Here is a 23,636-nt window from a genome sequence, read left to right on the forward strand (position 1 = left end):
GTGCTTAGCTTCCCATCGTAGTCCATTTGATTCACATACCTCACCTCTAAAGCCAGACTGTGGCGTCACAGTTCTCTGTTCTGTATGGCTGCAAATGTGCAAATGCTCTGGAGACTCACCTAAAATGCAACAGGCCTAGAGGAATCTATCATAGTTCCATTAACACTCGAGCTTCATCCTCCTCTTGCCTTCCTCCCCTCATTAATCAACAGACCAGCCCTCGGGGCTCTACTCTGCGGCCAAGCTCACTTTCAGTGTGTGTCTGAAAGTGTGTGTCAGTGTGTGGGCGTACAGTTTGGGGGCATCGTGTTCGTCTGTATTTGCCTATGAGCGTATGCATGGGTGAGTTCATGCACATGTGTGTAAATGACAAGATTTTTTTTATTTTTTTTTGTCAGTCTAATAACCAGATGAAAAGTAATACAACTGTCAGAGCTTCCATGAGATGTATTTCATCAGTCATCCCACTCAGAGTGCTGCTAAATTCAATTTAGCCTCTACTTGATCTTGAAAATTTGTATGAAATTGTCCCTTTTTGAGATGAGTTGTCATACTTACAAAAATCACATTTGTACATACGGTTTCAAAAGGGACCCGGATATGGTTATTCTTGGAGGAAAAAAAAGTCTCACCTACCGCTTATGTTTGAATCATGATCTATAATGAGTTCCTCTCCTGCAGTAAGCTTTCATCAGTCTGCTTGCCAAGCACATTCAGTACAGCGTGCAGCCAAAGATAGCTTCAGCTGTGTGTGTTAAGGGGCTCGTCTTTGTGTCTGTGTTCTTAATTTACTCACTGCGGTGCACTGGTAAACATTATTATGGCCTTGTTCGACATATGAAATATTACACCCGATCCGCATTAAATGGAGGCAAATGGCTTTGTTCAACAATGTGAGATCGCTCATGGTGTCAACTGAGCAAGACCTCTTATGTGACGGCATCTGTTAGGCGCTCTTTTATTAATGTCTTGCTAAAAAAGCCTTGACCTCAGAGTCGTGTGTAAGTGGAGGGAAAAACAAGCCGTTCACGCCACCCTTCAGCATGGAAGCGCTGCTTGTTTCTGTTTGTTTGTGGCTTAGTGGCCACTCCACTCCCATCCCCTCCCTCTTCCTTTCTCTGGGGACTTCTTTTAATAGTAAGGAGGTGACAGTTTAACTCACGCTGAGCACTGGAGGGCGACAGTTTGGTACCTGCCCTGCTCGGCATGAAACACTCCAGCTGACTTGCTTTAAATTTGCTCTCCATCCTAATGAGCCGAAATGACCTCGAGCGCGGGCCAAGGCAATCTGATCCCGTCGCTATTAAACAGCTTTTAATATTTCCCAAGACTTATTGTTTGGGGGAATGAATTTTTGGATAAGGTCTGCCAATGGAAACGGAGCACCCGGCGGTAGCCTTAACTGTGGCACTCCGAGCAGATCGTTTAAAGGTCATAACGGGTAAAATAATGGCTCCTAAAGGGTCATAAAACAATAGAAAACATGAAGTTATGGGAGTAATTTTAGAGAGAAAAGTTTAACAGAATGAAGAAAAGTTGATATGGGGAACTTTTAACCGGCATAAATTAGAAGTGTGGCAGCACATTTGGGTTTTAGCAAATTTAACAAAAGAAAGTTTGAAGCTCAGAGCAGAGATGGGGGTCAACTTTAACTGGTGCTACCTCCCCTCCCCTCTCGTGTTCCCAGTTGTTTGCTCTCATTTCAGAGAAATGTCTATTGGGCGAAGTGATAATTGCATTCCTCTATGATTTCATGCTGAGACACAGAGTGACACTGAATCACAGCCCACTTATTCCAAGGGAGCGTGTTCTTTGGGAGGAAATGAGACAAAAACAATATGACAAACTCCATCGGACCCCATTCTTTGACATAAAAGTCTGCATTCCCCTAGCTTGCACACACACACGTACATATATTTGTTCCCAGCGTCCTCCTTGATTTGCAGACCAAGTGAGGCTGAGTCAAGTGAGCTCCAGCAAGCGCCAATCTCTGCTTGCTGCGTGAGAGGAAATGGCTGTTGCAGACACGGAGTCCACTGCTTTCCCAGCTAACCGTATCAGAGAAGCAGCCCAAATATCTTTGAGCGAGCATCTCTTCGGAATTAATCCTTGGGGTAAGGGGGGGTGGAGGCTTGGGGGGTAGGGGGGTGGAGGCTGGGAGGGGAGGCATTGCACCAGTGCACTAGGATTACTGCTTTTAGGGCTTCTGATGCAATTCAAATAACAAAGTGTCCTGGAAAACACTTGTTTCATAATACCCTGCTAAACATGCAAATGTTTGCCAGAACACTGAACAGCGGTCTTTGTCTCATCTGATTTCACACTCTTCATTGATATGATAATCAAATGGTCAGCTAATGGTAATCAAGCTCGATGGAAGTAGAGGATAGTTGTGGGGAAGAGGTCCTTTCATCCCTCTGCTTTGTGTTCTCTTTTAAAAATTCGGCTACTTCTAAGGCACAGCCCTCACCTGTTGGCCTAGATGCTAATTCTGCAGGTCTGGAAGCTTCTGGCAACATGTGAGCACCAACAAGCTGAAGTGGAACAGGTTTGCCTACGTGACACTCAGACCTGAGTGATGTTTTGTGCTTTTTGTGCATTCAGACCAAACCCTCCTCTTTTTTTTTATGGATTTAGCTTGATTTAACATTTTGCCTTGACAGAGGACACAAAGTGTTGGACACTTCATTGTTTCTCCATACAGAAAATACCACTGCGCTGCTTTGTTGCCCTCTTTTCCGCCACGATCTCAGCATGCTTGTCGGCGAGGGCATCCTGCCATAGTCAAATTTCTCTTTGTCTGTGTGTTATTGACTGTGAAAGCTTCAGCCTTGTACAGGGATTAAATGGAAATTGCAGTGTGCGTGTGTGCGCAGAGGATTGCTGACTAAAGCTGTAATACATGAAGAGATTTGGAAGAGGGATGGTTTAAAAAGCAGGCAATTGTCATAATGAGGACTTAAACCACAACTGTCCCGTCGTGAAGATGTTTCATGCACATGCAAGTCCGTACACTGAAGCCCTCCAACCTCAGTGTCAATACAGTCAGCAGAGGCTTATATTTATGATGGAATAACTCAACCACAGAGAAGTAAGCCATGTTATGAAGCTGTATTGATAGATTATGGGATTATGATTAGAGTGCAATCCTTTCCTGTCCTGTAAAATCACTGTTTGATCTACTTGTCTCGATGCCTCAGAGTGGAAGCCGATGGGGCTTAAGACAACACGAGCAATGCGTCACCCTGTTTACAGCCTAAACCACCCCCCCCCCCCCTACCTAAAAAACAAAAACACGCCTCCTCTACTTTTCCCTCATACCTGGGAGAAAAACTTCAATATGACCCACATCTCCTTTAGAATAATTTAGGTGCTATTTTTAGGTGCCATGCTTAAGGAGAAAAAAAGGAAAGAAAACGCACTGCCACAGTCGCTGTGATGACTGCATCTACACAGCGGGTGACATTTTAACTAATGTTTTCCTGCTCAAGGCTGCACTGCCTGGAATGGGTCGAACATTCCCCCCCCCCCCCCCCCCGCACTTTCTCGGAGCTCACCAGCGTTATTTGCGGGACAATTGGGAAGGTGTTTACGAGGATGCTCGTGAAGGCTCGGAACGAAGCTTTCCAGGTTTGGAAAACCTGGAAAATCTTCTACTCTCTACGAGAGATTCCTTAGAGCTGTGCGGCTAAAGGTTGTCGTCGTCCTGCAACTTCTGTTCAAAGGCATCATTTATCATAGATCCAAAGGGAGGGCTCTGGCCTTTCAGCTGCTGCTCTCAGTACCAATTTACATCATCATTTTCTCGTAAGCAAACTTTGTTCCTGCTCTCGTTTGTCTCCGTTATCTCCACTTAACCTCTTTTAAGGTCCACACATATGTAGGTTAAGTAAAGAATCCAAAAAAAAAGAAAGAAAACATGCCTTGTAAACAGCATTTAGTTTTACGAAGCAATAATCTGCACAAGCTAAGTGTAGTTGGCCGACCTTCTTTGCATTGTATAGAAATGTATATACCTGCATCTCGTCTTAATGCAGTTCGATGGCTCTTTTGGAGTTCGTTTTCATAGATTGTGTTGCTCGTTTTATGACCAGATTCGGCAACGGTGTGGAACGGAATAGATGCGGTGGAAAAGAAAAAAGCACACTTTTAGGGTGAGGGAGAAACCCAATTAGACTGGAGCTCTGTGTGTTGATGGATAAGGAGGAGATGCATGTTTTTAAGGTCGGAATATTGCTGTCCAGTCACACATACCCGCCGTCAGGAGGTTTTCCACCAGTTCTACAAATACATATAAAACCAAGATGACAAGCCAACAATGAACGATGGGCTGGTTGCTGATTGATATCTTTTAAAATTTCAGTTCAGTCTGCTGTTTGCGTGCTGCTGACTGCGTGGTTTTGAATGACTGAGTGATCCTACGGCCCGAGTCTGTGTTCCTCGTGCGGCAGAAATAGTAGAAAACAACATTTACCTTTTATCAGACTTACATTTTGGTGTTTTAACCCCACCTTCCATCGCCTTCTATGTTGTTCTGAGATGACAAACTCTTCGCTTGTACCTGTAAAATCCACTAAAACCTGTTGTCCATCATATTCCGGGGCACATTTTGACTGGCTTCCAGTTTTCAGCTAGGAGCACTCCTGTCTGCATATTGTGTGTGATGCCACAGCCGAGGCCTGAGCTAATGAAATAAGGGCTGCTAATACTATGATATTACATTTTGGGACTAGTTTGGCTCATGAATGTTTGATGAGAACGTCCAATCATGCATAGACAGAAGAAGGAGATGAGGAATGGGAGAGGAGAAATTTAGAAGAGACAGAGGGGCAAGAGGCAAATCAGCCTTGAAGAGAAAGTGAGCAGGGGTGTGTGTGTGTGTGTGTGTGTGTGTATACAGGGGGGTGATTACTTGCTGCTGAGGTAGCACTGCATTACACATGAGGATTTGAAATGGCCCAGATAAAGTAATCTATGATTAACTAGGGCGCGGCTCGCTTGCCACCCTGCCAACAGCTGTAGTCGGGGGGCGAATTACAAAATTATGGGACGTCCAAACATTTTATGTGCGGCGGAAAATATATTTGGACACAGCAGGGGGGAGAAGGTTGGGTGGGACAAGAGCCATGAAGTCAAAGGTGACAGCCAGCGGCTGGGGAGGAGAGCGACAAAAGGACCAGTGGCGCAACTGAGAAAAACTTTATTTAGTCGTTGCTTTCAACAGAGAATTGTTGAAATTGTGGACAAGTCTTGAGAGGATTTGTGTGAGCGTGGGTGGGGGGGCGCAGGCTGGGGTCGTGGTCGGAGGAGTGATCGCTGCAATGATTGCTGTAACAACTGTCTGATGGGATAACAAATCAAATTATAAAGATGGACACCCCAGCACAGACCCTGCCGCCGTCTCAAATTGATTGCTAGCACCAGGAGCTGATATTGCGGGGTCTGGTCTGTCATAGTCCATCAGGCGTCATTATCACCAAGGGAACTCTAAACCTTATGCAGAGCTGAAAGATGAGGACGACTTCATCCCCTCTACTGCGAGGAAACTGGCAGAAAACACAGACAGAACCATTCCCTTTCAGATGTTTTGCTTTTGAATGAGTTCTTTGGGATTTCAAGGATGTTAATGTTTTTTTGTGCAGAATAATATTAAAAACGGTAAGCTATTCAACATCCTAATCACTTGCTAAATTCAACCTGTAACTACCTCGATTGAAGGGCTCTCATGTCTTGCGCTGCCTGTGAGTACAGCAGCAATCATCTTTAAATCATAGTTTGTAGCACATGAATCATGGAGAGGTTACTAACCCTTAACACATTTGTCCCCTTCGATATTTGACGAATAGTAAATGGATCCGCGACTTTTAAGTATCATGATTGTGTTTCAATATTCACCAGTTCTCTCATTTGAGCAGACGGCTATTTTTATTCCGCTGTGTGATTAGTCATTAAGCTGAGGCGAGCTGTCATTGGAAATCATTTTCATGTCTTTAGACAGTTCCTCAGTTCGTCCAAATGATGAGTGATTTTGCCTGTGGGGGGAATTGGGCCCATTTTTTATTGAGAGCCGAGACAGTTCCTCAATAATGCCCAAAATTTCATAATGTTCAGTGAAGTGAATGGACTTTGTGTTTGAGGCCACTTACAAAAAAATGACTGTGGCTCTAAAGATGGCTCATTACTTTGTTCCATGAGGTGTCTGAGTTCCTAAATTTGCTACCAGTCCTCTCAGTCATGCTTTTATACTCTCCAGTTCGGAACCCGGGTTGACCTATATCATAAAGTGAGGTTATTCGATGGACGGATGCGTTCCCGAGTACATTTTGAACAGTTTAAAAGACTCCAGTCTGCTTCCAACTATCCTGCGGTGATCTAATCCTTCTTCAGTCTTTGTTGTTGTAGTAGAGCCGAGGCTGTTGAAAGCGCTGCACTTTGCCTAAAAAACCCTTGAAATGCCTGTACTGACGCCTTGTTATGTGTGGGAATAGACACATTCAGAAATATGCTGCTTCTGTTAGCTTCGCCTAAGCTGTTTCCACACAGGTGAATGCCAGCAATAATGACAATTATGGAGACACGACTACCGTAAATTAATTTCAATCATCTGATTATCGCTCGTGACAGGCCTGGACAGCATGAGGATACTGACACCTTTATGCCAAGTAGGGTCACCCACTTCTCAGGTAAATTCAAGCTTATTAGATTTGTCATTTGAACAGTACGACACAACACAAGGTCGTCTCAGGGGGACATTGGAAAAAGGAAGTGATCAGCTTCATGCATGAATTTCCTTGGAAATGTACAATATTTCCTACCAAAAAGAGAAGGCAGGTGATATTCGATTTGCATTTGTTGTTTTCTTTGTTTTGTTGTTCCTGATTTTTTTTTTTTTTTACTTGTCGAAGTGGACAAACACACAGATGCACACATTTTTGGTAAAATGGTGCACTTTAAAATCAATTTATCCAGTACGTCAGTGTAAGATTGCATTTCCAAGCCTTGTCTGGGTTTCAGTGACAGTGTGGGGTCTATGATGCTGCCCAGAATTTAAATGAAAAGACAATAACTGCTTCAAATGTTCTGTTAAGTAGGGCAGGGATGTGCACTTCAGATAAAAGCACTATTCAAAATCGCTAATTCAAAACGTATTCAACCATTTTTTTCAGCTAACTCTCTGCAGACGGTGCTGCCAGACCATGCCTCATATTGTATTAACTGTGCTCTTTTTTTTCCCCCTCTCAGCCCAGTGTGATCTACTGTTGTTTTGCTGCTCTCTTTCTCCTCTCTGTTCCATGTGTATGCAGGCTGGGTGCGTTTCTCTCCTCACTGCTTCTCCACTCCCGAACTGCTTTGTGTTTTTTCCCCTGTTAAACACGTTGAACAACAGCTCTGTAACTGCTCAGTGTGGCGGCAGTAAGATCAGTGACTAAGTGTACCAAGGCCGGTCACAATTACTGCAGAACTGTGCAATCACAGATCAGAATCATGCCTGCGTAATTGTCCTCATCATCCTCATCACACTGTAAATATCAGAAATGTTGCATAAATATTTCACGTTACATTTTTTTACAACTACACACAAGCTCCACATTCCTTTTGCAGATTTTTTTCTCTCCTTTTTTTGAGACATTAACTCTTTTGGGTCAGCATCAGACGTTTGGGGGCACGCATCTATGCATGACATCAGCTTTGTCAAGCAACACAGAGGTGCTTACTAGTGGGCAGGAAGGGGTGGTGGTAAGACTAAACTACCAAACTTTCACCTGAGAGACAGGAGTTTGACCTCTGCTTGTCCTTTTTTTTTCCATGTCCAGTTTCTGGCATTTTTCCTTTCTTTTGATATTTTGAACTATATTCGCACCAAAGCCTCTTGGGTATAATGATAGAAAATGAAATACCTGCTTAGGGTAAGAAAATGGTTAGACGTTAAATACTCCTAATAACCTGCATGCCCAATGTTTTTTTTTTGCTTTTTCAATGCTTCTTTAATATGATCATTTGGTTTTGCCCCCGTCTTCTGTGTTGAACATATCTTCCATGTGCAGTTTTTGTTTAAACAAGCCTAAAAGGCAAACAGAAATACTATTTTTATACATGTTTGTTTCCGATATGTGTGTCCCTCATAAGGGTTATGTGTATTATTGAATTATTGGTGCCCTTCTGCTGTCATAAAAACTACCAGAGAAGCACAAAATATAATGAGTTGCAAATACTTTCATGCCCGTAAATGATCAACAATGATTTTATAATCCTGACAGCACCTGGTGGGCCTAAATGCAAAATGGCTCCGGAGGAAAAAAATAAAAAATAAATAACACAAACCAAGTGGCCCAGCATCGCAGACACAGCAGAGCGGTGGCACACAGTCAGAGGAGAGACACTCGCATGTGAAACAGAGATGAAAAAGAGGACCACAAAGCAGCATTACAGACTCTCCCGTTGACCGGAGGTGAAGCCAGAGTGGAGCAGCTGTTAAACACGGCCGACACAAATACACAGCTGGGTAAAGGGAAGACGAACAGCTGAAGGGGACTTACCTCTGCCGATTGTAACAGGTCGTGTTGCTGTTCGCTCCAAGTGTTCAGGGCTCAGCATTGATAGCTGCCAGCCTGTCCAGGACAACTATGAGTTATATTTATGCTACAAGCTTGTTAAAGTGGAAAGGCTCATGCAGTTGTTCGATCTGGCAAATGGAATCGAATGTGATAGCAGTTGTATTTTTGCCTTACTTCAAACTACGTTGATGTTGTCCATGAACATCCATAATGCTTTGCACTGAGTCTGTTGACAGTCCCCACACTCGTGTTTATGACTTATCGATCAATGAAGCTCCTCTTTCCACTCTGCGGTACTTGCATCTCAAGCACACAGTGCAAAAGAACAAGGATAGTGATATTATTGATATTGTGCTGACCATAAAGCTTGATTTTGGTTTGTTATGATTCCATCCAACCACTTTAATTTGGACAAATTCCTGTGAAAAAAAGCCAGTGAAATTAGGAGGGAGGTCAGCAAGTTTTCCATAGGAATACAAGAATAACAGCATTATTTAGGTTAGCTGCTCAGCAGGATTCAGATGTTTAAGTTTTTAATCAATTTTGTTTTTTTTTGTGAATTTTGAAAAACAAGAATTGTACAGAGAAGTGGAAAGATTAAATGATCTGTTATGTAACAAGATTAAAGGCTCAATCGACCTCATGACAAAAAGGTTGTGGAAGCGAGATCAGCAGGCCAACACGATGCCGTGATCAAAGCTGAAGTTGGTTATTTTTAAATCAAAGTTACCAGAATCTGTGCTGTCGAGGATTTGGTCACTTGTGTATTATACCGCAAGCGTACAACAATGGGATTTAGGAAGAAGTGTAGTCGAAGGGGGAGGAAAAATGGGATTTATTTACATCAGAACTGTCTCTTTATAATTGCATTGTTTTTTTTCTGTTACGGGTGAAGTGGTTTCTGGTGCCAAACAGAGCATTCTTCACTGTTCTGGCATCAAATGAGTCATGCCAACCCAGCAGAGAGTCTCATTCACATCTGTGTAATTACAATCAGTGTTAAGAGTGTCTCTGAATAAGACCAACCAGCAGCCTGAGAATAGGACTGCATTGACAATGCATTGACAACTGTGGAACAGGCGAAATTAAGCCTTCTCCATTCATACCCCCTAGTTCTTATTATGCAGAAGCTATCTCTCTGAGCTTGCTTTTGTGCTGCTATAATTACTTAATCTGAGCACTCCTAGAGTGAATTACTTTGTGTGCAGCAAGCAGGCAGCATTGCTTTGACTCAAGCTCCCAATGGGGAATTGAGGTTGGCTTTAATTTTTACTGTTTTAGAGTTGCAAATGCAGAACTGGCCTGTTTCAAAAGACATTCACATATGTGTGCATTTTTCATAGACACTATCATGGAAATAAACGCTTGTTTGTTCAGTTTGCAGAAAGCTTTTTATCGCCCATTTGTTTCTTTACGCCTTTGAAGCGCCATATGGGTGGTGAAAAGAAGTGTGCCGTGCACTATTTTCCGTTGTTTGCTACTTATAATGGACCCGTGTAACACTTTACTAGACTGGAGACCCATCAAGGCAGACCGATAAGGACCCAGGGATCCACTTTAGTCATTTACTGCAAAGTGCCGAGTTCAACTCAGTGGGCCTTTTTATGAAGTACACCAGCTGAGTAAACAAATTAATCGTACAGCCGTGGGTTCCCCAACACAACCACGGAGCCCATGGCCATCATACATCAGACAGAGTGATGGCAACTGTCTCCAGCAGGAAATCGAAAAGATAGGCAACCACAAAGGACCCATTGGTTAATGGCCATCATACTTATTCTAGTTCTCAACTGAGCTCTTCTAGTTCTGTTGGGTTTTTACTCCCCGACAATGCATTTGTTGTGGAATTCTTTGCTTTTCTAAATGTCTTGTCACTATTATAAGTGGAGTTATAAAATGGAGCTGCTAAACATAATGGGACTATCTTGAGAGCTGTGTGAATGTATTACTGCCTTAAGACAGTGTAACAGATGCATTATTCTATGTAGCATGGAATTCTTTTCATGATTTGATGCTGAAGTAGATCCGAACACTGTACAGCAACCTGGGCTGGTGTCATCCTCAGCAGGTGCTGACTGTAATTACTACAGTACACTGATCTGCAGCACCACAGAGGGCATCTATGTGTGTCTGCACATCACATCATAACGCAGAGGGGGAAAAAAGCGCGTGCTGGAATCACATTACCTGAGGTTTAAACTATGTTATAAATTTAAGCTTTTACAGCAGAGTGTGGTTTTGTCCAAAGCTTCCAGGAGTTATTGGCTTATTCTGATCGTTTTAAACACTTAAACTCTAATTTCAGGATTCGGAACATTTGTTTGTATATGCTTGTAGCCTGAAATGCAGTTTTAACTCTGGCAGTGTCGGGGCACATTTGCCTTATTAGTGATGAATGTGCAAACACTGCACAGTGGTACTTAAAGAAAAAATGTATAATCGCACGACTGAATTAAAGTGAAACATTGAGAACTGCAGATACCAATTAATAACTAAATATAAATGTAAATAGGTCACATATTCCTTCCCTGTAAAACGTTTAGATGATTTCAATATTTATCTACCACATGCACTTTATTTTCCCTTTTAGCATAGAGTGTGAGGCAGATCACGATGGGCATGACAGTAAGATTTAAGATTTAAAACTGCTGGTGTCGGTTCATAAACCCTCTTTGGGAGCAAACCACTTTGTTACAGAATAAAACATCCATGTCAAGGAGCAAATACATGTTTGGGTTCAGTGAAATGCACGTTGGCTAGCTTGCTAATGGTGTATCTTTCATTTGAAGCTTAGTTCCAGCCCACAACCCCTGTCAGCAATGAAGAATTAAATATCATATAGCAGCTCAAGCATCGAGACAGCGCTGAAAAGCCCCCCGAAGTACATTTTCTGAAACCGCCTCTCTCTGCAAGTCAGAAGTTGGAACTGCTTTGGTTGTGTCCTTGTGTTTGAATGGTGTGTGCTCAGTCGGGGAAAGGTTATGTCATGTCTGTGTACCAAACAGAACTCAGCAAGATTTTCATCTGGATATGATGACGGCTGGGGGTTTGTAGTCTGGTTCTGCCAGTCCGCTTCAATTAAATCTGATCAAAAGCTGTCATCTCACGAGGCAGGTTTGCAGAGGTTTGGAGAATTGAAAGTGAAAGTTGCTCGTTCTGCTGTCACTTTCAAGCTTAGCTGATAGACATTTGCTCATATGACACACAATGATCCGGTCAGACACTCCCTGATAATAAAGATGATAATAATGGTGAATATTAATAAAGGAAGTGGCCAGTCTGGGGAGGGGCTGTTGGCACAAATTGACAAACATAACATTAGTTTGACACCCTTTGTGTAAGCAAGGATCACATATCTATGTGTGTGAATTATGAATCCACAAGCATCTTCATAAATGATCCATTCGGACCAGAATTGATCTTAGTAGCACAACTGTTATGCTCACTTTGAAAAGATGAAAAACAATAAAGCCAGCACAATGCGCTGACTGCTCCACACACACACACACCCACAGAACTTTTTTTGTCCAGTCTGCGTGTCATCGCAGCTCCACACAGTGGTGCAGTGATAAGCAGCTTTTGCTCACCACACTGATGGGACACTTTGCGGTGGAAAACAAGCGGAGTACAGTCAAGTCGAGTCGGGTTGTACCATGCAATGCATATGGTGCTATGTGAGCTAAACCATTACGGGGTCCAGTTATCTCAAAAGGCACGCGGCAGTGTATTGCGCCCACAATAAATAATCACGGTGATATATTTTTTAGTTTTAGATCCTGGCTTCATAGAATCTTATCGCAGTCATACACAAGTATTTTGTCAGTCATTTGATGAAATCTTTTGTGATGAAGCAGGTATCTGTGCAAACCTTCACAAGACTATTCCTTTTACCAGGAGAACGCCGATAACTTAAACCATTTATATGTTTCCCAGTGCTGTGACTCATCAAAGTCACCTCTGATAGGCCTGAAGCTCTTTAAAGAAGAGCGTATGAAGCTGACTTATAGGTTCATTGTTCTATGTTAGGTGTTGTACTCGAGTATCTGGCTTGCTTTGATGTGAAAAGAAGAACATTTCTGAGGCAGATTTGGCTACTGTTTTCTTTAAGGCCTTTTCCAAAAGGCCCCGGTAGCTTGGATTGGTCAGCTGATTGCGCAAAATGGCAGTGCAGCAGCTTGTTGATCCAAGTGTGAGATGTGACAGACTAGCAACTATGAAGGCATTATACCAACATGCAGATGGTGATCTGAATAAGTTAATCAATACGAACCACTCAACTCCATCTGCTGTGGGCTTTTTAACTTTACAGATCTTTAACATGCACAAAAAAATCCCATAATGCACTGAAGGAAAGGAGAAAAACTATGTCCCCTTTAATGCAGCAATTGCAAGGTCTGAATGTGACACAATGTGGCCATATAATCAAACGAGGAAAGCCCAGTTGACTCAAATCGCACGATCATCCATCACAAACGTATAACTTCTGTCACGAGAGGCGAAAAGCGGACCCAAATACAGGTCCGCAGGAGGTCAGAACTTACCGAACAAAAGAAACGGGACACAAAAAACTGTCTGAGAAGGAGGAGGCGACTGAGAGGCAACGGAAAAAAACTACATACATACATACATGCAATGTGGAAAGCCATGGTTACAAGTGAAAGCCAGAAGTAAATATACAGAGTAATAAACAAGAAGTGACGAGGCACGAATGAACCAGAACACAGATCCCACGATCATGACAACTTAATTGAAAGATGGGATTTAAATGAGATAAACAGCAACTATATTTTGCTTAGATTTTTGACTAATGCAACATAATATCCAGCGTCTGGTGGTGGTCCATTAACTGTCTAATGGAACGGCATTCCTTTGAATTTGATTGGTATAAATCTAGGATGATCTGTTGGTTTTGTCACTGCTTTCCAATGGTGGGCTACATGAAAGAGTCATTCGGCCAGTCTTTATTTCAATCAGTGGAAAAGCTGCTTTTATTCATTCGATTTTCCTTGACGTTTGAAAATTTGGGCTGTGATGGAGTTGAAAAGTTACTGCTGTGTTTTAATTCTTTTGTTAGCTCCATCTGTTATCTGTTGGCGCAACAGGAGTTGATTTTTATCCATTTCTTTTTTTTTCTATGTGAGATGGAGCTCTGAAATTGTTTTATTGGTGTGTTCAGTCTCTGTGTACGTTCACCTGCCGTTTCCCATTATATATTGCTGCTCTCCGGGGGAGTTGTGCCTCTGTAACGGTGTTGCCATCATTTTCTGTTGTCAGATCTTCAGGAGATGTTGGCTGGTGTTCAAGAAGGCCTCCAGTAAGGGACCTCGGCGGCTAGAAAAGTACCCAGACGAGAAAGCTGCCTACTTCAGGAGCTTCCACAAGGTAAGGAGCTGTGATAGATTCATCAAAAATAATGCTACTTTCTCACTCTTTAATCTATTTAATCTGGTCTTTACTATGTCATAAGATTATATCGGTACAACCCCAGATGTGCAACGACAGATGACATATTACCCATTATTTATTTAGCAAAACCCGAGCCAAAAAATGTCAAAGCATCGTCCAAAAACTATGTACACTCTTATTGCTTCTACAGGAGTTTAAAAGGTAAGTGGCAGCCTGGTGCTTTTATGCAAATGCACTCGTCAACCTTACTTCATCTGCAAGTGGGATATACCTCTATAAAAGCAGAGGTTTTGGTCCAAACCGATCTTGTGCATTAAGGTGTGTATTAAGACGATGCAAATATGGAAAAAAACCCATCAGCAATGATCTTGGAGAAGCAAATGTTGCTGCACATCAATCTTTGAGGGGTTAGGACGTCATTTTAAAACAATTTGTGGACTCCACCAGATTATTTGCAAGTGGAAAACAGTTCAGACTCCACAGGCCTCGGTTAGCGTGGGAAATGTTGACTCCATCACAGTACAGGTGGAAAAAGAACTGAACAAATGGGACTTTTTTTTGGAGGGGTTGCCGAGGAAAATACATTCTCTTTAAAAAGAACAAAGCAGCATAGCTTAGGTTGTCAAAGCTGCATCTGAACAAACAACAAAACCTCCTGAAAAATGTCCAGTGGACAGATGCAAAGCTACCTGGCCAAAATGCACAGAACAAAGTGAAGCGAAAATGAAACAAAGCTCATGAGAGCAAACGCTTTAAGCCTACCGTTAAACACGGTTGGTGGAGGGCAGATGATTTGGACTTGTTTTGCCATCAACTCCTCTGTATACCAAAGTATTCTAGTGTCAAACTAAAAGACTTCTGAAAAATGGGGCCCAGTTAAAGTCCACACCTCAACCTGACCTTAAAAGAGCTGTGCACAGACAAATGTCTGCAAAAGCTCCACGAACTGAAGCAACACTGCAAGGAAGAGTCGACCAAAAATCATCCATAATGACGTGAGACACTGATAACGATCTTTATTTCTGTTTAAAATGGATTTTACTGCTTTATGGATTGCACTCTGCTCCTGTTTGTTGGCCTTTTTGTTCAATTTCGATGTCAGAACTTGTATTTTTGTATCTGGTAAAGACGAGATGTTTATTTTTTTTATTATGTCCTGATGCACAAAACCTTTGAACTGAAAGGTTGTTTTTTTTTTTTTGTCTCACAACTGTAGATGCTTTTCTTCACTGAGCTCAATGTGATTTCATAAAACATTGAATTAAGGAATTGATCTTACTGATTTGGAAAAACACGCTGACCTTTCGTCTAATGCCCCCAATAGACAGTCGGCCCCATGTGATGTCACTTATGTCTGTGGTTGTAGCCTGTGGCGTATATGCGGTGTCCTGAGAAGGACCTTGAAAGTTTGTTTCTCCCTTCTTTGTCCTCTCAAATACCAAAAAGGGACTAAACCTGGTGTGTTGTTCCTAAGGCAGCTGATGCTGGAGGAGTCTAAAAGCTTCTGACATCGACACGCAGAGCACAATTACCAGGGAACAGCCAAGACTTTCATTTTGCAATTTGGCCAACTGATGGAATTAATTTGCTTCAGCCGATAAAATCTGACGCCACCAAAAATGAAAAGCCATGAATTGCATCTTGGCCCAAGATGTGCTTTTTTTTTTTTTTTTCCATATACAGAAAACAAAGTCTCCAGTACTAGTGTTTTGAATTGATTTTTTTTTGCATTTCTACTATGAGTTCTACAAAATGACTGCTTATTGCATTAAAAAGAGAGAACTCCAACCTCGTTTTCGTCTCTGGATAAAAAATGATGTCCATTGGACATAAACGATGGGGTTAAGGATCTATCAAATCAAGGTTTGCGAGTTTATCTTGTCCTCTCTGGCCGTTTCTTTCTCTTTGGAAAGCTATAACCCTGAGCATAATATCTCTCTCTCCCCGCCTCCTAAGCCCTTTGAAATACTCCAATTATGGCTCATTATCCCGGTGAGTGGAGATGATGTTAAAGGAGTTGCACCGTGAACAATGTTGTATCGTAATGAGAGGAGATAACAGCAGATAATGGAGCACTGTGACGTAAGGTTTCTTACGAGACTGTAGTTTGAGGGACAATTTAGAACTCCTTCTGCTGCCGTGTGGTTATAGAGCAGGTGAGGGGAGTTTTCATCTGTTTTTTTTCTAGTTTCCTCTATTTCCGCCGTAATTGATGAAAGCCCAAGCTAGGCAGATGTTTTGATCCATTTTGTTAGCGCCCCATGCTGCCATTGTATCAGTCGTGTATTTTGAATGAAGCATTTCTCTGCCTACTACATCATGCTGTCACATGTGGCTGCAAACCCCCCCCCCCAACCTCTTAGAGGCATCTCATACACCGGGCGCTGGAGTGAGCGATGGGTGCGCGCATGCACCAGTGCACCTGGTAATGCTTTGCCACAAAGATCAAGAAAGGTCCCGTCTGAGGGCTTCATTCAACGCTGCAGTGCTTTGGCTGGGTGGGGGGGAATAGGCTGCACTGGGGGCTGATTTACACAATCAACACGAAGGGGATTGGCTTTTTTTTCCCTCTCGGTTTCTTCTGTCTTTCTCCATTTCCTCACCCGTGTTTCCTCTCTCCCCTTTTTTTTTCTGTCTGAGGAGCACTGGTCCACACAGTAAAACAGTCACTGCATATTTTGAAAATATTTTTAGCTCTCTGAAAAGTTGTTGCTCTGCGAGCTTCATTTCTCCCAACACTCCTGAGCTCCTGACAGTGGCAGCTAAGGTGGAAAGATGGAGCTGCACTTGAATACCTGCATACAGATTGCGCACACGTTGGAGGAAATAACCAGGAAAAGACGGCACGGTCAGTTTGAGCCACACATTCGTTGGTCCACCACTTTGGACGAGAGGGAACATTCTCTAACAACACGAGACACGTCTCTTGCAATTCCGTACAGACATTCATGACCTTTTAGAGGATGAACTAAACCGTTTGTGGAGAGATGGATGTTTTTTTTGGCTGTGACAAGGCCGTGTCTCAACACTGAATTACACAGTGGCGGTATTTGACATGTTGGAATTCCATGCAGGCGCAACAGAAACAAAGAGCTGGTAAAGAATAACAAAAATCAACATTCATAAGTAGGAACCCAAGTGATATAGATGTAGGACCTTCTCCCAGGAGACTGTTTTTCTTATCCCATGTAGGGACAAACTTTGGAGACACAGTTGGCATCTTATTCAGTATTTCTTTTACTCCCTTTGGTTAGGTTAAGGGTCTCTTTTATAGTCTCTTACAGGCTGCAAAACTATTTTAATTTTACTGATTAAATCCTGGTTTTGTCCATCTGACCTCACTAGAGAAAAGTTGTTAAATCATGACTGTAGTGCTCAGTTTTTGCCATCATGTGACTGAATTGTATGTTAAGTGTGGATTAGGTGGGGGAGTATTCCCCATCCTTGTGATTTGGACAATGGAGGCAACACATCACCTGCCACCGTGCATTTTTGTGCGTTGTTGTGGGAAAGGTCTAAGCTAGCTCTTTACAAGGTGGGTACATGCAGCTCAGATGCTTTAGTTTTGGGGGAAAAAAACATTTTCCCTAAAATCAGAAACAAATGAATACTGCTGGAAAGTCCCTTTACCTGCTTAATATCTGCAAGTCAAATAGCTAGCGGTAGCATTTTGTACAGGCTAAATGAGCTGCTCGCATGGTTGGAGTTCAACTTCAACTTTTTGAATGAACAGCACTGAAGAGCAAAAGTACAGAAGATGTGGAATAGGGCTCATCACATTCGATCATACATGAGGTTAACTTCCTGTCAGTTATATGTATGAATTTCCTGTCTGAGGAGACACATATATTACACCTTTTATATAAAAATGTTTAGATACTATCTATAAGGCGGATATGAAAGAACAAATGAAAATAATCTGCTTTCGATCAATATTGCTGCCTTCTGCTCCTTTTTTTTAATCTTTTTTTTTAATGTTTACGATGTTGAAACACTAAACACCCCCCCCCACGTGTTGAGCTAGCATGTTGAGCACCCGGTGTTCCAGACTTAAGTCAACTCATTACATGCCATGTCATCCAACAAAGACATCTGTAGTTGACATATGCTGTGTGTATTATAAGGACTGCTCTTTTAACCTTTTACAGTCAAACTTTACTGTACGGGCAGTGAGCCCAGCTAATTCATTCCTAACAGTCTGGCAAAGGGCCCACAGTTAGCACACAATGGAATGCAATAATGTAATGGGCCTTATCATCCAGGGAGAGTGAACAGAGAGAAGGCTGTTGAACAAAATGGCCTGTAAATGCCGGTGATATTCAATTAAATGTAATCTTTTCTTTTTTTATTTCACGATCAGACTCCTGGTGAAGGGATTTAGACGCTTGTGATTGCTCTCCTCCCCACTGACTGCAGAAGTAGTTTCGAGAACATGCACAACAATAGATGTGTGGCGTACACAGAGTGAGCTGCAGTTTGCATTTATTCACAAGGGTGCTTTTAAAGTCAATAACATCCCAGTACCTGCATGTTACATGTTACACTTCAGCAGATGATTGAAAAAGCTGGCATTATTACGATCTCGCATTCGGTTGAAACAGCATTTTTCTTTTTTTTTTCATCCCTTTGGATCTCCCCCTTTTCGGTTTTACTTTGCTGCTCTTTATCAGCCTCTAACTGCTATTGCACTTTCAGCAAAGCTGTGCAAGATGGCAATAAAGCTGCGCTGCCTCTGTTGCTGCTGGTGGCTGGGTTCACTCCTGCTAATGTGCTGCTGCCCCTCTCTCCTTCCTCTTTAGATCACCGAGCTCCATAACGTCAAGAACATTACCCGGATGCCAAGGGAGACAAAAAAGCACGCCGTGGCGATCATCTTCTGCGACGACACCTCCAAGACTTTTGCCTGTGAATCAGGTGAGGGCCCCCTTTCCCCCCTGCAAAATTCAAATGACTTAGTTATGGTCTTGCTACGCTAGAGCGAGGGAGGGAGAAGAGCATTGATTTAGCCTCTGAAGACGTGCATTTCTGCTCGAGATGTGGTTTTGGAAAAGTTCGGACAGAAGTGAAGAGGTGAAGGAGGCGGAGGAGAACTGGAGTTGAGCCAAGTGATGCTCATTTGCCGCTATATTAAGAAGTGGGAGGATGTGTTGCGAAATATTGATTTTCATTGTGTAGGTATGAAAACTGATATTGGGCATAATTTGCGGTGTGTTTCGACCCAATTATGGAGTGTGACAATAGAAATTGCTTCTTATACGTGGGTAGGAAGCCAAAGAGGCACATGAGGGTTGTCTTTAAGTGGAGCGAGATGTGAAGGGCTGGACAAGGTGGATGCACCTTAATTTACTACTGTTACAAAACAAGAGCAAACTTCTAATCCTTCTGGAAATGACTGATAAGGTGAAGTCCTTTCCTTTACTCTCTTTCCCATAATCACTCACTCTTGGCTCATTGTGCTCACGTCAGCTATGGATGTTTTCATCCTCCTGTGTCCACTGACCTCCTTTTACAGTGATCATAAATAATATTATCATATTTAGGATATTGGATATCTGTGCAAAGCAAATGTGTGGGAAGCTTTGCTGCCAGCATCTGGTGTGACCTTGCGGAGGAGCAATAACTGCAGAAGGACATTTCTAGTAAGTGTTGACCAGTGCTGCACATCAGCTTTGAGCATTTTTAAGCTCATTCCTCTGTGGAGAACAGCTTCAGCTCTGGAATATTGGAGAGTTTCCATGTGTGATCTTCCCACTTTGGTCCTTCAACTACTCTTCTGTTGGATCAATGTCAGGACTTCATCTTGTGCATCCGTTGGTTCTCTCCAGGTACTCCTGCTTCCTTCCACAGTAAACACGCTGTTAGGTTAACTGGTGACTAGATTAACCCTAGTAGAGAATGTGAGTGTCCATGATTGTTTATCTCCTATGTCTCTGTGTTGATCCTGTGATGGACTGTCCACCGAACCAGATCCTGCAACCATACCTGACCTTCGTCACACTGACTGGAAACACCTGTAGCTAGAGGTTTGGATACTTTTGTCCGTCCCAGATACACTATGTTGGATCATTTTCCTCAACAATTAAATCACCAGTAATTATTTTTGGATATTCAGTCGGCTTCTCTCCTTTTCCTGTTCGGATTTGAGTGAACACTTTATAATGTTTTAGGTCCCGTTCATGCAGGGACATATAAAATCCCAGACTACACAAACTTTTAAGCACCGCCAGAAGTCGAAAAGGGAAATTTGCAGATCCCTATTTTTTTTTTTTTCACAGCTTTTGAACACATTTCATGATTTACCTGAAATAATGAAAAATGTATTGCAGAGCCGATTGTGCCAGTTGGCTCAGGTTGGATGGGGACTCACCTACATAAGATTCTAATTTGGCACGCTGCCTTTCCACTGCAGTGCAGTGTCAATGGGAGTGCGGATTTGGAAAAACTGGACCCGGCAACTGTAAAACGAGCCGCTTACTTATTTTGAAGGCTCTCATTCGAATATGCACCAATAGCTTGGGCCGTTTTCCGAGAGCAAGAAAAAAAAAAAAAAAGAAGCATTCAGAACTTGTGAAGATCTCCTGAAATGTCCTTTTTTAACTGCAGCTGTCAAATATGCACATAAGAAAAAGATGAGAATGTGACCTCTTTAAATTCCACAGAAGACTCGATTATAAACACGTGGTTATTCATAATGCATTCATCAGTAAAATGCTGCGGAAACAGCAACGAGCCTCTCCTGACTTGATCCTCACATACACTTGACAGCTATTTCATCTTTCTTCTTTTCCTTTTCGGTGCGCTCTGGCACACTCGCGAGTACAAAAGGCCGCTCCGCACTCTTCCTTCACTCACCTACACATCCACACACAAACAAACGCGCGCAAAGAGGCTTCGTCCGACTGGACTTCTTCATGCGTGGCACGTAGAGTTGCCAGGGTGCCTCTGTGCTGATGAAGTGTTTGTTTAGCTGATTTTCCACTCAGTGGCCTTAAAAAGTGTGGGAGTTTAGAAGCACTTAAAGGCCATAGCAAGCCGAATCAAGGGGAGGCGCGAGGAAAGAGATGAATCGCAGAGCAGCTGCATTTCTGCTTCCTGTGAAATGCTTTGGGTAGCAGCAGACCTCCCCTTAACTTAATCTTTCCCATTTACTTTAGTCTCTGACGGAGAGTTTGTTTAAAACTATTCAGTCGTCATAGCGACCACGCGTCAATCCACATGTTGCACAAGCATATGAAGAGTTGTGGTTAAAAGGCCCTGAAAGATGGTCGCGTTCCCTCGCTTGCTCATGTGTCTGTGTGCACATGAGTGACCATAGTTACATGTTCCAGAATTCCCCGGGGCAAGGGAGCTTAACAGAGATAAACAACTTGGGTGTTTGCCTCATTTCGCACTCCAGTGACTTCTCACCAAAAGCCCAAAGAGGACCGTTTCAAATTTCCTTCTTCGTGTGTGTCTTAGCAGGAAGAAAACACAGTATTTTAGAAAAAAAACAGACTTCCAGATTGATTCTTGAAGTAATTTTTCTTCTAGAAAGACTTATTTACTTCTTGTACAGCTCAGTAAGGAGATGGAGACCACTTTTTGATGTCTGTCCATCATTTAACTGTGATTTTAAATATTTGCTCCCAACACAATATACAGTCCTATACTGGCCAATAAAGTAATGATTTATTATTTATGGGTTATGACAAACAACGTTTTGGTTAATTTACTTTGGGCTTACATTCATTCATTCAGTTTTTATCCATGCCAGCTTAATCCTATTCCGGATCGCTGGGGTGCTGGAGCTTATTTTAAGAGGCGCAGGGTGTTCTATCACAGAGCAAAGATGAACAACGGCTCACACTCAAGACTCACTTTTTCGAATCACCACTTAACCGAACCTTTAATGCATGTGCATGGACTGCGGGAGGAAGCCGGAGAGCCTGGAGAGAAATCACACTGGAGAGAACATGCAAACTGCACACAGAAAAGGCTCCGATCGAGATTCAAACCAGGAACAAGCTGAGCTGAAATTTTAAACGACGAACAAGTGGTCCTCTAACAAAAAGAACTATTCCTTACTCAGTAAAAACTTAAAACCGAGTAAAACTCAGTCAAGTAAGATGAAAGTGTTCATTGTTTTCCTGTTTCCTGTCTTTGTTCTAAACCAGACATGCTTTATTGACAGTGTTGTCGATAAATCGGACAAAAGCAGTAGTGACTGAAACTATTATACAGCCATTCTCTTTAAACTCACTTGTTTCTGTCAAGTTAACCTGATGATCTTAAAAGCTGATCAGTAGTTTTGAATGTAACTAACGTGATTTTATGAGCGAACTACTGATCTTGCCGAGTTGTCAAAGCTGGGAGCAGAAACCCAGCCTTCATTTGTCATTTGCTGTTGCTGAACCGACAGCCTCTTTTAATCTGCACCACATCGATCAGACTGACCACCCTGGTTAATAGTCGCTGTAGTCATGCTCTGTACATGCCACAATTCATTCTGAAATTCCTCAAGTGATTTATGTCCCGTGTGCAAACAGCGGCAGTATAACTCGACGGTATGTTTGATAATGTATACGTGCCTTACCGCTGTGTTGCAGAGCTGGATGCAGAGGAATGGTGTAAGCTGCTGTGTGTGGAGTGCCTGGGCAGCCGTCTCAACGACATCAGCCTTGGAGAGCCAGACCTGTTAGCAGCGGGGGTGCAGCGGGAGCAGAACGGTGAGTGCCCAATTAGTCCCTGCCAACACAGACACCCATTCAGGGTCATTCTCTCTCACTCAGCCTGCCACCAAGCAGTTAACTGTTGCAGTCGGGGCCTTCTTGCGTTAAAGCGTCTGAGACCTCAGAGGGTCAGGGGAGTGGAACAGCCACTGTCCAATTAAGCCTGGCTAATAGGGGCCGTTTTTGTCGATATTTCACTTCAAGTCCGCTGTTGGTTTTTAGCTGCATTAGACCACTATAGTCCAACTTCAGAGGCTTGTTTGGATGTGTGTGTTGAAGGAAACCTGTGTGCGTGTGTAAGCACAGGTCACAGGCTGCAGCCGGGGCTCTGTTCCAGTTCTAATGAGAAGTGCTGTGCATCACTGGCCTCCCTCGTAATGAAGCTTGTCATAGAGATGGATGAGATTGTGGCTTCTAAAGCCATGTGAAATAAATGTGCTTCCCCACATATTCCACTCACAGGAAATGGGAATGGAAAGAAGGGGAGACAACGGGGCTCTGGTATCGCAGGGAAGCTCGTTCCATGTGTAATTTGTAAATTCGTGGAGGAAATCGAAAAGGCAACAGGCAAAAAGGAGCCGTTTAAAGTTGTAAAAGGGCGACTAATTGAGCAGAATCTGCTCTCATTTCAACCTATTCTTTTCACTGGAGCCATTAACGGAAATTGTGCTCCTCAACACAACTTGGCCCCGTTTATTTAACATATCAGGACTCAAAGTTTTGACTGCGATGGGGTGAGCCAGTTGAAGCGAAACAAAGCAATCCCTCTCCCTTCTGTTGTGGCTGAAATCCTGCTGTTTGGTGTTCATACAGAGCTTTCAACAGTGTGAGACGGAGACGCGCTGAACAAGCACCTCTCTCCTGCCGCTTTGAGCGAACGACACAAAGGGCTTTAGCCTGCAATTTCAATTAGCAGCCCTCGCCAAACAGCAGGGGCCGATAATTAGATCACAGTTCATTTTCACTG

General features: G+C 42.8%; 1 protein-coding gene and 1 long non-coding RNA gene across 3 annotated transcripts in view; one reads left to right on the forward strand and one right to left on the reverse strand.

The window, feature by feature from the left end:
* The window catches only part of dok6 (docking protein 6), a 48,485-nt gene that overhangs the window by 14,783 nt on the left and 10,066 nt on the right, over positions 1–23,636 (forward strand). For both annotated transcript variants that reach the window (XM_072378211.1, XM_072378212.1), the window contains exons 3-5: positions 13,830–13,937; positions 18,761–18,875; positions 22,547–22,666. In XM_072378211.1, the coding sequence (XP_072234312.1) occupies positions 13,830–13,937; positions 18,761–18,875; positions 22,547–22,666 (343 nt within the window). The remainder of the gene's footprint in view (positions 1–13,829; positions 13,938–18,760; positions 18,876–22,546; positions 22,667–23,636) is intronic.
* The window catches only part of LOC140284349 (uncharacterized), a 48,331-nt gene that overhangs the window by 14,782 nt on the left and 9,913 nt on the right, over positions 1–23,636 (reverse strand). The gene's annotated exons all lie outside the window — the stretch shown is intronic.

Source organism: Leuresthes tenuis, unplaced genomic scaffold (genome assembly GCF_036924035.1).
Source record: "Leuresthes tenuis unplaced genomic scaffold, fLeuTen1.0.hap1 SCAF_24, whole genome shotgun sequence".
NCBI lineage: Eukaryota > Metazoa > Chordata > Actinopteri > Atheriniformes > Atherinopsidae > Leuresthes > Leuresthes tenuis.